Below are 16,349 nucleotides of genomic sequence, written 5' to 3'. Positions count from 1 at the left end.
CCAAAGTCTCCTGGGAAGCCGCGAAGCTGGAACGCAAACCCAGGCAGTTCTGCCCACTGACTCTGCCGCTATCACTTTCGCACAGCACCTCAGAAGCCTGGATCATGTGCCTGTCAGGAATCTGATGACAAAATACATCTGACATTTAGGAATCTTAGTAACTATGAAAAGACAAAAATTCAAGTTTGCTTTTAAAATTATTCTTAATGCTCCAGATATTTTGTTGTCGATTTTCAGGAGAAAACAGTATAATTTCTGAGACACTTTCCTTCACAAAAATGTCTTTTACGTTCTCCAAGGGCTAGGACTGTTCTCCCAAAAAGAGCAGAGACAAGAGGAACCAAATCAAAGTCTTCTCCTGGCGCTGCTCACTTACAACCCTAACAGACTGAGTGAAGGAAAGACAAATAAGGAGGCCTGAGGGAGCCAACACACAGAGCCTCTATAAATACTTAAGTTGAGAATGAATGGCTTTTGAAATAAATATTCAGCCTTGCTATTGATGGCAGAGTAGCTGAAAATCAGAGCTCTTCACTGGCACCTCTGAAGCTGTTTAAGGCGAACCTAACGCATACCCACAAAGCCCAGACCCTGATGGCTCCTAGATCTGAACCCAGGGGGAAAGAAGTGGAATGGAGAGCTCTGACATGCATGATGAGGGTATAAGGAAAAGAGCGAGCTTTCCAAAACGAGCAGAGGAGCACAAAACGGGAGAAGCAAGAGTTACATTCAAGTATTTAAAGGTTAAAAGTACTATCAGGTAAAAAAAGAAGTTAGACTGGTTCCCTGTATTTCTTTAAAAAAAAAACAAAATCCACAGAGAAAAAAATATAGGGATCAGGTTTTAGCACAAAACACCAAAATCTTTAACCTGTCCAATTCTCCAGCAGTGAAGGGGTCTACACTGCAAAGTAGCAGGTTCCCAGTCACTGGCAATATCTGTGCAATGACAGGCTGAGGAACATAAGTCAAGGAACCTGTTTATTTTCATACCGGGAGTTATGGAAGCAATATGTTGTGATGACAAAAATCTGTGGAGTTTGGAACAGGAATGAGCAGAGCTCAAATATCAATCATGACACTCCGAGGAGGATTAGGGGAGTATATATCTCAGAGCCCATGCAATATCCACTGTGGAGGGTTGTAAAAACAAGACGTCATGCATGACCAGCACTTACTAAGTGGGAGCTCTGATTTTTGTTGAGGTGAATGGTTTAAAATCCTCTAAAGACCCTTTCAGTGTAAGTTCTTTGAGTCTTTAAAAAAATCACCTTGTAAGGAACAGTGGCTCTGCTGAGTCATTCTGAAGCAGCCACAGGAACCGAGATGAAGCCCAGACCGGGTGGAGAACAATAATGGACGAATGCTTAAGCACGCTCACTACCGGCCAGCGGCGAGCCAAGAACTTAAAACATGGTACTTCATTAAAGCCGCACGATAATCCTGTGAAGGAATATGATCTTCATCTCCCAGAGAGGAACCTGGAGCTCTGGGAGGTAACTGATTAGCCCAAAGTCACACAGCCAGGAAGTGGCAGAGCTGGGATCTATCCTGAGCTAGCCTCTGACTCCAAGGCTGGGATCTGTAACCACTAACTGATGCTGCTTTGGGTAAACCTGTGAGCAAGGCCACTGTAACAGACACCTGGATAAGAGATTTCAAGAAAAGTTTTGGTGAGGACTTGCACATAAAAATGGAGCAAGACAGACCTCAAATAATTCTCCCCCTGGATGATGAGACAGAAGAATCCACCAGGGGGGAGAACACCTAAGGGGAAAGAGACGAGACAGCTGACCACAATGAGAAACTGGAGGGAGATGGGCTTAAGCTGAGCTATAAACAAAAGAAAGCTAGAGATAGAGACAGAAATATAAATGCGGGGAAGAGAGACAGCAGGATCTCAGAGGGGAGAAAACCAAAGGCTACCACTACTAAGCCTTATTAAGTGTGTATTACGCTGTAGCGACTGTTGTGTTTTCCTGTTTCATCTCTCTGAATCCTCCCAAAGGACTGAGGTGGGCCCTACCATCCCCTCCATTTAGTAGGTGGGACAACAAGGTCAAGAGCCACTCAGGGTCACATGACACTGAGGATGAACTGGACATTCCCCTGGACGGTCCGGCTCTGGAGCCGCAACCTTAACCTATATGGACTGCCTATTCCCTTTAGGCGGATGGCCTAGGAAAAACCAGAAGGAAAAAATAACAGTAGCAGAAATAGAGGAGATCGTCCATAGTACACAGGAAGAGCAGCCAGGTGACCATAAAATGGAACCAAGTATCCAAAAGGTGAGTATGGAAATAAAATGGAGGACCTGGGACTGGTGGGAAACCCAGAGCTGGGAAGACAGAACAGCCCTGCCAAGGGAGCTCAGTTCTCACCAGTGTCCCTTGCTAAGAGCTGTTGCTGGGGACAGCAAACACTAAGGAGAAAGGGCCATCCTTTACCCAAGGCCAGAAGGTCACAGAGCAAGGAGCCGCAGGGTTATCTCAAAGGCAGTCGTGCTCAAACACATGGAAGGAGGCCCAATTTCTCTTTCTTATTTGCCAGCGAACAGTTTTCTGTTCCACTCTTCTGCTGCATGATGATTAATGGAATAGGCTTTTACTGCAGCCGTTTCCAACTACTTCAGCACACCCATTCAGACTGCTGGAGGGAAGAACAAAATCAAATTCTTCAAAATTGCTAGCTGTACAGAAATAAACATATCGAGGGGGGCTATACCACTTCAGGTCTAACATTCATGCTTCTAATAGTTCCAGGCCTGTCATTTCCTTAATATCTCCAATTTTCAAGTGGGTATATTTTGAATGCAAAAATTCTCTCCACCTCTATTCAGATATGCAAGTTTGTGCTTCAGCCCAAGGACAATTTATCAGAACAAAAACAAAACAAAACAGACCTTCAAAACAAGCAGCAGACCCAGATGATTTATATTATAAAGCCAAGAATACCAAAAAAGACCCCTGGCTAGTTGGCATGTTTTGTGTTTTGTACAGTTGTGAATTTTAAAAAAATAACCAGAACTTTAATAAAAGCAAGAAGTTGTCAATGAGGGTATGACTCAAAAGAATTCTCTTTTAGGAGTGAGTCCTGGTGGAAGAATTCTGACAAAAATGCACATAATTATTTATGAAAACAAGGAAGAAAGTGTATGAAGATTCGCTTTAAAAATATGGTATCACATTCAGCCCTCCTTCACATAAATTCTGTATTACATCGAGTATCAGAACCTGTATCCTCTTCAACATACAAGTATCTGCTTCATTTTCACAATCCTTTGCTAATCTGGAGGGGTAAAAATCTGGTTAAAATAAAGATCCACATATTATTAAACAGAGTTAAAAACAGAACTTAGTGGGCACCTGGGTGGCTCAGTGGGTTAAAGCCTCTGCTTTCGGCTCAGGTCATGATCCCAGGGTCCTGGGATCAAGCCCCACATCGGGCTCTCTGCTCAGCAGGGAGCCTACTTCTGCCTGTCTCTCTGCCTGCTTGTGATCTCTGTCTGTCAAATAAATAAATAAAATCTTTAAAAAAAAAAAAAACAAAAAACAGAACTTAGTAAAGGACTAGGTAGAGAGATAAGTAGTTCCCATTCTTAACACCTTTCTGTGCCCCCATGTTCTACCCACGCAGTCAGACTTTCAGAGTTCAGGGTGATATTTCCTCCCCAGGTCACTGGATGGGGCCTTTAACTGAAGGAGTCTTTAGAAGCAGCGTTGCCTGTGGGCCTGCACACACAGCAACACCTCAGCAGAAACCAAGTACAGAGCTCATCCATCTCGACTGCCTCGCTCTTGAGATTTAATGTTAAACTTCACAGGGGGTAGTGGCTGGGGAGATGCTCATTTTTACCGGGACATTACTGTAAAAGCCTGCACACCAGGCTGCTCAGCAAAACAGCAAGCAGACAAACACCATGGACACAGCAGCACAGTGAATTCTGATTTCCTCTGCCCTGAGAGCAGAAAGAGCAACATGAACGCCACGTGTCCTGCATCTAATCCTCCAAGTGACCAGGACAGGACGACATCTCCCGTCACCCATCAACAAACTAGCAACGCCTTCCAGCTGAACACAAAATACAATCTAATCTCCGAGAAGAGGGGAGGGCAAATAACAGCCACTTTCACTCATTTCACTCTGGAATACCAAGGTGGGGCTGTACTGATGAAACAATACCGAAGCTGTACTTCATCTCCATCTGGTCCAACTTAAAAAGTACTCACATGTTAAAAATGAAAATAAAATCCTGGTCTCTGGCTACTAAAGATCCATGGTCTAGATATTTTAACTAATACAGATGGCAAGGTGAGGGACAAAAGGGAGGTACAAATGGCTTGGATTATTCAATCCTAAACAAGGACCTTGTTAGTGTCTACCAACCTGTTAAACATCATGGCTTTGGTTGAGTTCTACGACAAGTGACTGTTTTTTGTTCACACTCAAAGTGTTCCATCAATTCCAAAGCATGAGAATTTGATGTTGCCATGGCTGAAGGTTACATTTCCCTCTGTTTGGTGGTGCTGGGGTGGGGTGGGGGGAGGTCAATTTCTTTTTTGTGTTGAAAGTTTTGCCTTCTACTAGGACGGCATGACAAATACAGCACCGTAAGTGACGGGGACTCTGAAACCCAGACCACAGCAGACTAGGAGCAACAAATCTCTGGCCCAGAGAGTGAAGGTGACAACCGCCAGCGCCTGGGAATAGTAGTTTCCACAGCTCCACCCTCTAGGGCTCAGAACCTGAATAACAATAATGTCCATTTTATACTGAAAAGACTAGACCAGATCTGTACAACATGCTGACCAGAAGCCAAAATACTGGGTCAGTCTCACTTCACAAAAAGAACCAAAACTGTTCAGTTGCATTATTAGCATGAATATGCTTTGTCATCCAAACCTGAGATCCTTGCAATGTGTGTGTGTCCAGTCTAGGGCACGAGACACAGCTCTGACTCCCAGGTGCTACTCCCAGCTCCATCAACTATGACTCATCATCTTCTGACAAAAGGGGGACCTGAATAAAGTTACAGTAAAACACCCACACCTTTGTGTTCAGGGCTCTCCGTTGGGTCAGGTAACTTCACTCCTAAACTCCATTTGAGGAGAAGACACTCAGAGAGATTTTTAGCTCCATTCCCTCCCAAGTCGGCAATCCTGTTTCTGGGATAACTAAAGCAACCCAAACTTCAAAATCTAGCCTCTTCATGAATTCAGAGCATTGCTGATTTCTTGATGACTCTTTTTCCTAGAGCAAGAAGGGAAAGCCTTTGGAAATAGAAGTGTCCTGGCTCCACAAAATGGGGAAGAGAATTCCTTGGAAATGCCCTTGTTCGTGGACCCATAAGTGGGACTCCTATAGCATCATCTGACCTCCAGACTGAGAAAGGGGGAAACAACCCAGCTGCACACATGCGAACAGCAATTACAAGCAAAGCACTGCTCTGTAGCCCCTTAGGAAAACAGCCTCCTCCGTGTTCCCCATTTCAGTACCCATCACCATCCTTCCACTTCCTGAACCTAAAACTCATCTTGAAAAATGTGTGAACTGGGAGTTTTACCAGGTCCTTACCTGTCTCCATCCTATTAAATTGCCAAGCCTGGCCAGGCCTATCCCTTCTCTTGAGTCCAGTACTTTGGCTCATCACCATCACCATCCAACCCAGACCACTGCTGCTTCGCTCTTGCATTAGAAAGTGACCAACCGGTCTTCTCTGTCCTCAGTGGAAGGGCCCTATCCAGACCTGCTGAATCAGACCCCTGAGAGGCAGAGAGGCTCAGGACTCTTGTCTTTTTAAATAATCACTTCAGAAAAATTTTACCCAAACTCTGAAAAACATTGATAGAGACTTAGGAAAATTAAAATTAGCTTCAGTTCCACGTATCTCACCTTGGACAAGTCCAGAAAACTAAGCCTCTGTGTTGATTGTCTTTCATACAGAAACAAGAGCAAATGCTTAACATCTAAGATCATCACAAGGACAAATACGAGTAAAAGCACTTTCTAAGCTGGAAAATGCTATGTGAGAGGTAACTAGTAACAACAGATTTCTAGTTAACGCACATATTACATTTAGTAGCCACCCTAGGCTTCTCTATTCTGAATCTGGAGCAACTAGAATCTCCTAGTGTGTAGATTATTTTAAAATTATAATAATTCTATGTGAAATATATACCTATGATTATAAAAGATCATCCAAAAGTACCTGAAAATGACAGGGATGCCTGCTGGGGGTGTGGGGGCGGGTGGGGGGGGCTCAGTCGTTTGAGTGCCTGGTTTTGGCTCAGGTCATGATCTCAGGGTCGTGGGATCGAGCCCCACACGGGCTCTGCGCTCAGTGCAGAGTCTGCTGGAGATTCTCTCACCTCCTCCCTCTGCCCCTCCCACACGTGCTCTCTAAAATAAATAAATCTTAAAAAAAAAAAAAAAGTAACTGAAAATGACAGAAAGACACACCCCCTACTAAGGGCCTCTTTTTGTTATCATATTTGGCAATTAATCAGTGGGGGTCAGGAATGATCAAATGTCTAGCAAGGCATGACTGTGCACCATTCAGAAGCATAGCCCCATCTAGAAACAGAAACTAATTTTCCATAGCTTTGGCCCTGGAGAAAATGTAATAAAATGGAAACAACATACTATTTTTGAATCACATGCCTGTGATCTTACAGAAGAAGCTAAACTCTAGAAGGGTTTCTATGTACTCCTTAGGGGTACTCCTTTGGGAACCCAATGAAAGCCAGTATCACTTTCCTCAGAATATTACCTGTAAATGCAAACTTTTACCTAAAGTCCATTTATTCTTTCCCATACAATAGCAGGTAATGATAATTACCTCTCATGGTATTGGGATGTCATTATCAGAAACAGTATTTAAAAGCACTTTGTAAATTATAAAGACTGTTACTATTATTACTTCTATTTTCAAGAGTGAATCTTAGCACCAACAAAATAATTTGGCAGAAAAGTTTAAGAGGGCTCTCACTCTGTGCCCACATTTGCCTACGATGTCCACCCAATAACAAGCTAGAAATGGATCTTCCAAAGAACATAAAAAAATGCCCCAATAAGCACATGAAAAGATGCTTGGAATCATTAGTCATTGGAGAAATGCAAATCAAAATCACAAATGAGATACTGCCAAGAGACCTGAAGTGAAAGGCCTGTTTCTCAACTATAAAAGGGGGAGGTTAACTAGCCATACTTATGCTAGTATCTGGTCCTTCAAGTTTATACTTTGGATGCTCCCCTAAGTACACCTGAATGTTGGTTTCAGCTTTAGAGCTGCCATAAGGGCCTACGCTGCAAACTCCTGAGGGCTTCTGCCGTAAGAGAGCAGCCTTGTAGGGTGTACCCACTTGCTTACAGCTGTTCCTTCTGAGCCCGTCAGATGGATAAACACCGAAATGACCCCTAGACTTGTGCACTGTAAGTATCTAAAAAGTTGTTATCTCTGTACCTCTTGGCACTTTGCACAAGGCCTCTGGACAAACCCTGCATGTTCAGCAAATATTTGCTCAACTGGGTGGTTTGTCACCCAGTTGTCAAAACCACAGCACAAGAAATAACTCCAAACAGGGTAGAGAGTTTACATTAATACCATTTATGAAAAGGAGTTTCATCGGGTATAGATATCGTTTTCTAAAAAATTCTGTATATTAAAATCCATTTTTCAACTAGCAACCATAAAACTGGAACCAAGAACAGAAGGATGTGGAAATACTAATAATATTTTAACATGCATACCTCCATAACAAACTACTCCCATTCACACAGATGCACCACAGCCTGGAGACAAAACACAGCCCTAGTAAATTCAACAGCGTCAATGATGAGGTAAGAGGACTGCGGTCCCACTCGCTTCTGAAGTCCTTCTCCACCAACTAGGAACACGACTCTGGGAAGGAGTCTTTGTACCCCTGGTTCTTGCTTCAACACTATCATTTACAGGGAAAGTGTAAGTCAGGCAGGTTCGACTCAAAGAATATCAAGTTGATTCACCACTTTATGAAGTTAAAAACCAAAGCACACAGAACGACACACAGCATGGCATTTGAGCAGCACCTGTGACCAGCATCACACCAGCCAGAGGGCAGCTTGGCTAGACAGTACACAGATGGGACATGTGAGCAGAGGCCTCACAGCCACGTGGTGGCTTATAACCAACTCACCCGTGCTCAGATAAAGTGAAACATTCATTAAGGGAAGAAAACAGAAATCTGACCTCGCAGAGACCAGTTCTGCTCACAGTCACAAGCCCATGTATGTATATCAGCACAGGTAACTCACAAACGTCAGACATGAGTTGGCTGGAACCAACCTGACCTCCCTTCTAGGACGTCTGTGGGATTCAGCAGGGTTTTCTCTACATAGCACTAAGGCTCCCTGAAAACACACACACTTCTCAGCTGTCCCTGGGGCTGCTCCTCTTCCTCTTCAGGTGATAGGTAGCAGCAAGCCCCGGGGCAGGCCTTTCCAAGCTCCAGTGGCCTAGCATCTGCCTTCACAACCTTGGCACCTGCCTGGGAGCTGCTGCCTACTTCGGAGCCTCGCTCAAGAGCAGAACGGCGGGTGTGTGCTTGACAAAGCAAGAGCCCAAAATATAGGAAATTAAGCTTTCTTGTATTTTTAAGAAGTTCCTGCCTACAAAAAAGAGCCCAAAGGAAGCAAACAAAGCGTGTGGAGTAGGGGTTTGAAGCTAAACCTGCATTCAGAAAAGAGTTCACAGGAAACCAACAAAACATCTGAACGGCAGGGAGGGGAGAGTAACCCAATGACAGACATCAAAACCAGCATCTCCCTGACATTCACAGAGATTCTATCATGATACATCCATTAATTCCTTTAGATCTGGACCTGGAGCACAGCACAAAGGCAAGGCCCTCGCTGAGGTAATTATCCACCATAACCACGTGAATCTAGGGTATGTTCAGCACTTGCACTCCGGCTACAAAGTCAAAAATCATCCCACGCAGGACACTATGGGCTGTTTTTCCATTTAACATTATAAAAAGGAGTCAAATATAAGTGAATGCCTTGTAAGTTGCAGCTGGAAACAATCGGTAACCCCTGAGTCATCTAAGCTTTGACTCTGGCTTCTCCATATCTTGAAGAAGGCCTAGAAGCCGCCGTGAGTGGCTTACAGCCGACTCAATTCAGCATAATTGATACCTGCTTAAAAGGGAAACGTGATCATCCTTACTACTGCTAACATCCCATTAAGGCTAAAAGTTAATTAGGCTGTGTTCCATAAAGTCAATTTGAGGCATTTGTCTCAATAGCATTATTGTAATTATTCCTCATCAAAACGAATACCACCTCCTACTGCGCACCAATGTCTTGTGTAAACAACAGCAAAAATCCATAACTCACATTCCATTCCCCACCTGAGTTATTTAAGTAGGTTTGTGTTTACACAGAACGGAAAAAGGAGATTCATAGACACGAACATTTTAAAAAAATATATAAAGGTATGTTTAAAACATCTTGCTTTAAGTTCCCAAAGGCCTGGAACATAAAAGCAAACTAAATAAATAGCATGGCGAATTTTACGTATCATAACAAAACCACCAGAAGTCAAAAAGAGAAGTACCTATTAAAGTCAACCTATTACATATGCTGGTGCCTGAGAACGGATCCCACAAAACGCTGACTGAATGAGCACACATGGCGGCCTGCGTGTGCGCTCTTGAGCCCTCCACATCCACCCCGACACTCCAGCTTCCAACCACTCCTTAGAGGGCTCCGGCAAAGTGCTGAGCACAGGAAATAAACAGGGGCATCAGGAACCCCCCTCCCCCCCCCCAGCGAAGACATTTCTAGTGACAAAGGAAAGCAGGTGATTTCCCTGGCAAATTTTTCCTCAAGACCGAGAATTTAAACACAGCAAAGTAATGGCCTTAAGTGAGTCTTCTTAAATTATATTTAATAAAACATAAATAAAATTTAATCATTAGAGAAACAAAACAAATGCATCGAAGTCCAGAAGAAAGAGTGGTTTATCATAGAGCCTACATACCATACAGATATTGACCTCTAGTGACTAAATGTTAATACTGGAATTAGAACATTTTAAAAATTATGCTTCAGGAGGAAAACTAAACTGCAATCATATTTTGTTATTACTCGCCCACTGGCATCATCAGTGGCAAAATGGTGAGACCATAATGGGGCAGGGGTGGTGATGAGAGAAAGGCAGGAGGGACGAGGCCAAGGAAGGTGAACCCCAGAAATGTAAACAACCCTGAGTTTAACCCTGGATATGGACAGCAGGTGCTCTCTGAACAGCACTTCTCAAACTTGGCTGCACATTAGAAGCACCTGGGAAGCTTTCAATATCCCAATGCCCAGGTTCTCGCTGCCCCCCTGCCCAGTCAAATCTAGTCTCTAGAGGTGGGGGACCCAAATACCAGCTGTTTTTAAAGCTCCCCCAGGTGATTTCAATCTGTAGTCAAGTTGCAGACCCAGTGCCTTTGTCTATAAAAGGCTTCAAGTGAAATAATTCTATAGTTAGAGGCTGATGATGATGTGTCTGTCATCGCTCAAAGGAAAATAAAATATCGGTGAATAGCGGAACTAGTCATAAGTCAAGAATTCAAGTTCCAATCCTGCCCCCTCCCAGACTTACATGACTTTTCAGCAAGTTACTTGATTTCCTTGGGCCTCAATGCATATTCCTTTCCACAAGAAGGGATTCTACACAGTCTTTAAGAACCCATTTAGTGATATTTTGTTTACATACTAATAAAGAAATACTTTCAAATAGGATGGTTTGGCTAGGTTAGTGATTTTGAGGTAAATCAGGATCCCAGTTTTACTTATTTACACTTTAAGAGCTGGACCCACCAGTAAAAACTGAGTGAATTCTGCATATGTCAGGTGTCTTTTTCTTTCTTTTCCAAAATGTAGTTGCACAAATTCTGAATCCCAGTTAAACGGAATATGTTGGTGAATTGTAGTCTGTCCAAAAACTTGCTTAACGTCCTCTGAAAAGAGAAAAGAAAGACTGATTAAAACAAATCAGATTTATCCTTATATAGTAAGTTATTAAAAGGATATTGTTATTTTCTTCTTACAAAAATAATTCAATTTTAAAACAACACAGGTTATAAAACCATAGCAAAAATAAAAGTTGTAATCTTCATGGAATTAGTGAAGAACCCAAAATTAAAAGTCCCACTAATAAAGAGAAAAAAAAAAATCAAGAAGTCACACACAGATATACACCCATGTGTGCGTGTGTCCGCTCATGCACCTAGAAGGAAGTGGGAAACCAAACCAAAATAATAATTTAAACCTAATATCATCATCTCATATATTTTGTTTCAACAAATATTATTTTCTAAACACAGGGGACATACTTCAACTGTTAGTGGCAGGAAACACATATACACAAATAGAAACACATATAGCACTATACAAGTCTTCAATATAGTCCTTTCTCAAGTCATTAAAAAGTTCTTGATGATTTAATAATATTGGTTCTCCCAATCCATGAGCATGGAATATTCTTCCATTTGTTTGTGTCGTCTTCAAGTGACATAAGTCAGACAGAGAAAGGCAAATAACCATGGGACTTCACTCATACGTGGAATTTAAGGAACAAATGATGGTGACTACATTTATCATGGTAAGCACTGAATATACAGAGAATTGCTAAATCATTATGTTGTACTCCTGAAACTAATACAACACTCTATGCTAAATACACTTCCATTTTTTTAAAAAGTTATTGAGGATTTAGAAATCAGTTAGATCTATCTTGAAGCACATATTCAACAGTGCTAAGACTCTATCTGAGCTTTAAGAATTTCCACTGGTCATGGGAGAAAGGCACCTAAAGACAAAGGTGATGGGGAGTAGAGTCCAAAGCCCAATTCTTCAACTTGGCACTGCACATGCCCACAGAATCCCGTTTCAGATGGGCACCAAATGTACTTGTACTGTCCTTTACCTCGTTTGAGCCTCTATCACAAATCATTTGAAAACTGACAAAGAAAACAGTAACAGGAAAAACCTGACTTTTCTAAAGCTTCACATTTCTCTTTACAAGTCTCCCTCTCCCAACAAAAATGTACGTGTGGAAGGCAGAGGGACACATATTATTGTATTAATGAGGTTCTGTCCTGGCCTTCACTTCCTTAAATATATCTACCAAACCTGCTCATTTTTAAGACCAAGCTATGCCTGATACCTTGGGGATTTTTTTCCCCTCTTTGCACCTATTTTAAAAAAGAAAAAAGAAGATAGTCCTTTAGGTTTCTGAAAGGAGCCAAAAACTTTGGCACAGGTTTCCACTGTTCCCCCAAATCTCCTACTTCTAGCGCATTACAACCTCAAGTTTTTATTCCATGCTTTTAACATTTCCAGTATTTTTTTTTTTAAGTTTGGCTATGAAGAAATAGCAGTGCTGCCATCAGCAGAAGGATGGGTGTTTACCTGCACAGAGAAGGCAGTAAAAATCAGAACTACACTGGGCATAAATTTTATAAAAGGTGGCAGAAAATCTCAGGCTGGCTCTAATGAGGATAGTAACACTGAAAGTTTTAAAGTACAAGCCTTAATTTCTCTGACTTTATTCTGCCTTCCCCACTTTTAGGAAAAACAGAGAGGACATAAGGAAAAAGGAAGTGAAACAAGAATTGGAGTTTAAAAGAAAAAAAAAAAAAAAGACCCCACCCACCCACCCAAGAGAGTGCGGTTAACGGTCATTCTTGATGAAATAAATTAAGCAGGAAAAACAAGTTTCTTTACAGCTCTAAACATCCGAGAAGAAATTCCTAAACCCAAATTCTAGTGACTAACCTTTCTCAGACACTGCTCATGTGCCAGGGACTGTTCTAATGGTGCTACGCACAAGTTGTACAAGAGACAGTGCCCCCAGAAAATCCATGGCTCCTTTCCATTCTCCATTTCCACACCTCTGCATGAAGCAGGCCCCACAGAGGTTCCGGGAAGGCTCCCACCATCTTCTAATCTACACCAATAAAGTATCTAGTGGGAGATGATGTTCAAATGACAAAGATGGGACCAAAAGAAAAAACACAATTTTTTACACTGTAAGTAAACATTTCATAGCATAATAAAATGTAAGCAAGAACAGTGTCCTAGCCACTTTTCTGCCAAGCATGCTTGTGGAGTAAAGTTTCATGCAATAATCCTGCATACCTATCAAAAATGACATCCTTCTTTTTCCTGACCTCTCTCTCCTTCACTGTCCCATAGAAAGTAACAGACTGTAGTAGCCAAATGCTGGTATCTAAAGCTAGGGCACTTATTATCCATTTTAATATATTTACAATCTAAAACTGGAAATATATGTACATAAATTTAAATCATTCAAAAATTAGTAAATAAAATATGCCTCACCATAACCTAATTAGTTTTTCTATAATTAAAGTAACATTTACTGCCTGGTAGAGGCTCTGAGTTGAATTCAAAACGTGAACTTTGAACCCTTAAGTCTAGCACCTTCTGCCACTATTCCACAGAGCTGCTCTCTCCTATGAAGCCTGCCTGAAGTACTGACATCCAGTCACTCTAAAGCACAGAGCTATATGTGATCCCGAAGACATAACACCACGTACTATCAATCCTACAGACCCATATCATTGGTAATAATCAGTTTTCAAGATATATTTATATAATATGTATATATATATATATGCAGATATGTGTTGTGAGTGCATGTATTTATTGTATATCTTTTCTTTTCACATAGACAATCAGCACCTCCAGAGCAAAGGGCCTTCTGCTCACATCTGATTCTCCCACCATGGCTGGTTTAGTAGGCTTAGAGCAACTACCTACTAAATAGAATTTAAATGAGTCAGTAAATGTTGACAGTAGAGCAACAGGTTAAAGACCGTGGCATTAACCCTTTGAGGTACTATAGATTCCACTTACTGAGAAGCTATTTCAACAATCATTTCCCAGGGGCGCCTGGGTGGCTCAGTTGGTTAAGCGACTGCCTTCGGCTCAGGTCATGATCCTGGGAGTCCTGGGATCGAGTCCCACATCGGGCTCCCTGCTTGGCAGGGAGTCGTCTTCTCCCTCTGACCTCTTCCCTCTCATGCTCTCTTTCTCTCTCATGCTCTCTTTCTCTCAAATAAATAAAATCTTTAAAAGAAACACACACACACACACACACACACACACACACACACAATCATTTCCTAAGATTTCAGGGAAGTACGTATTATGAATCATCAGTCCTGCTTAGTAAAGCCTTCAGTTCCACTCCTAGACGGACTCCTATCTATCAGGAGGGTTGAGGATCTGCATTTTAACCAGAATAGCTAGTGTTTCTGATACAAGGGTCGGTCTAAGACCTCATTTTTGAAAAAAACTGCCCCAAAAAGTTATGGGAAAGTTAGATTCACTCTTTCCTAATTTTTAACTTCTCACTGAAAGAGACAAACATATGACAGGATGGAGGTAGGAAAGAGTCTCCAGTCCAGCGAATGTAATTGAGTAACGTGTAAACACAGGCCACTTGTAGACACAAGAGGACTCACAGGGCTGCCACACTGTGCAACCCAGTGGACGACCTCCTCTTCATGTCCCATGCGTCTGATGCTCCCTGGAGCTGGACGGGCTCCACCTGACATGACGCGGAGAACGTGGTCCCTTTACTAGTTCTCAGCTGCTCTGACAAGCTGGCTATGGGAAGAACGCCAGGGCTCAGCTGGCTAACTGACAGTTCGGAAGCAGCACAGCCACTGTCACAGTGTACTCTCCATGTGGGAAGCCAAACAGTGGGAGAAGACGTGCTGCTGTATCCAAGTCTAATCCATAAGAAACAACTAAACAGCAGACCCTCATAGTACCACAGGAAGTGTTCACCTGCAGGAGTTCCTCGCGGCAAGGAAACAGAAGCATCAGGAGGGGGGCCCTTCCAGAAGAGAAAAAGGCTTATCGGAGAAGACAAAACATGATCTGGGTCCTGAAGACTGCCAAGGACTTATCCAGATAAATCTGTGAGGGAGTTTTTCAGTGGAGAGCAACAGCATGGAAAAGGGTTCATTTCCTCTGAAGTGAATTAAGGGTCCAATCAGAGTGCTTTGGACCAAAGCCACGTGGGGTCACTGAGACATGACAGATCCTGCTCCAGGCAGTTACAGACGCTGGCCTCACTTGCCAGACCAAATATTATTTTTAAACCCCAAGGACTTGACGCCACACTTATGGTGAAGAAAAGGTTGCTGTGGAAGAACTGTTCATGGAACTCTGCAGAGAAAAAGACCCAGGGCTTTTTTTTTTTTTTTTTAAACCATATGGTACAATTTCTACAAAATTCATTTTACACTTTCCTAATTCACCTAATAGAGGTTTATGTATTCAAATATCTTAAGACTGCCAAGCCATTGTAACTGGAGAGACCAGATGCCTGTGCAAGAGGGGAGCAGGATTCTTCTAAAAAGAGAACTACCAATATTTCTACTCGTTTTCATCACTAATCAACTCTTTTAAAGAAGTAAAATATCAAGTTTTGCCACTCTGGAAAACTCACACATTTTGTACAAAAGTACTGAATAGGTTCCCAAGTCAATGAATACTTCATCCTGTTCTGTAAGTCATTCTGGGGCCTTTGTCTTCCAAAATGCTTTGTCTCTATACTTTCCTTTTGCTTCATGAACACAAACATCCATGAGCCAAGAGTCACAATGGGTCCTGGAATTCCCCCCTTTATTTTGAAAGGCAGTGTAATATCACCTCAGGTTAATATTCTTTTCTCCTTTTAGCAGGTACAAAGAGCTTTCTCTTCTAACATTTGATTGTTGGAGATCTGACTGCCTCGTAAGGCAACGAAAAGGTAAGAGTACTCTTCCTATTTTATAGCTAGAAAATCGGAAATTTCTGCTCTGGAATCTGGATCCCACTGGAAATTCCGTAAGCTTTACCATAAAAGACTCCAGGAATCAACCTGAAGGCCATCCTATCACTAAACCTTTCCACTCTCTGACCTTTCCAAACCTAACTTGTATTCCTGGATGGGAAAGAGGAAACCGCAAATGTTCTGAAACCCCAAATGTTCTAGGCTTTTTGGTTACTTATTTGGTTCACTGAGCTACATATGTAACGATAATTCATACCACATCAGCTGATAGCTTTCAAATAAGCACCAGAGGACAGATTTATCACTAACTTAAAAAAAATGATAAGAAGGTCTATCCTAGTCTAAAACACAAGGCCTTAAAATCGTAACCCCAGGCAGAGGTCAAATAGGCAAAGAAGCAAAACTGAATTACCACTGGAATAGGAATGAGGCACCACATTATGTGTTTTAGGTATTTAAAGTCATACTTTTCTTAGCGCAGCCACTACTCTTGAAAATAAAAACAAAT

The 16,349-nt window shown here is 42.1% G+C and overlaps 1 protein-coding gene across 3 annotated transcripts in view; it reads right to left on the bottom strand.

The window, feature by feature from the left end:
* SLC25A13 (solute carrier family 25 member 13) overlaps nt 1–16,349 on the bottom strand; it is a 178,217-nt gene that overhangs the window by 79,749 nt on the left and 82,119 nt on the right. For all 3 annotated transcript variants that reach the window (XM_032874629.1, XM_032874639.1, XM_032874647.1), the window contains one exon: nt 10,849–10,988. In XM_032874629.1, coding sequence (XP_032730520.1) covers nt 10,849–10,988 — 140 coding nt within the window. The remainder of the gene's footprint in view (nt 1–10,848; nt 10,989–16,349) is intronic.

The sequence above is a fragment of the Lontra canadensis genome, unplaced genomic scaffold (genome assembly GCF_010015895.1).
Source record: "Lontra canadensis isolate GAN:19392208 unplaced genomic scaffold, GSC_riverotter_1.0 scaffold2, whole genome shotgun sequence".
Lineage (NCBI taxonomy): Eukaryota > Metazoa > Chordata > Mammalia > Carnivora > Mustelidae > Lontra > Lontra canadensis.
This window is presented reverse-complemented; position numbering and strand designations above follow the sequence as displayed.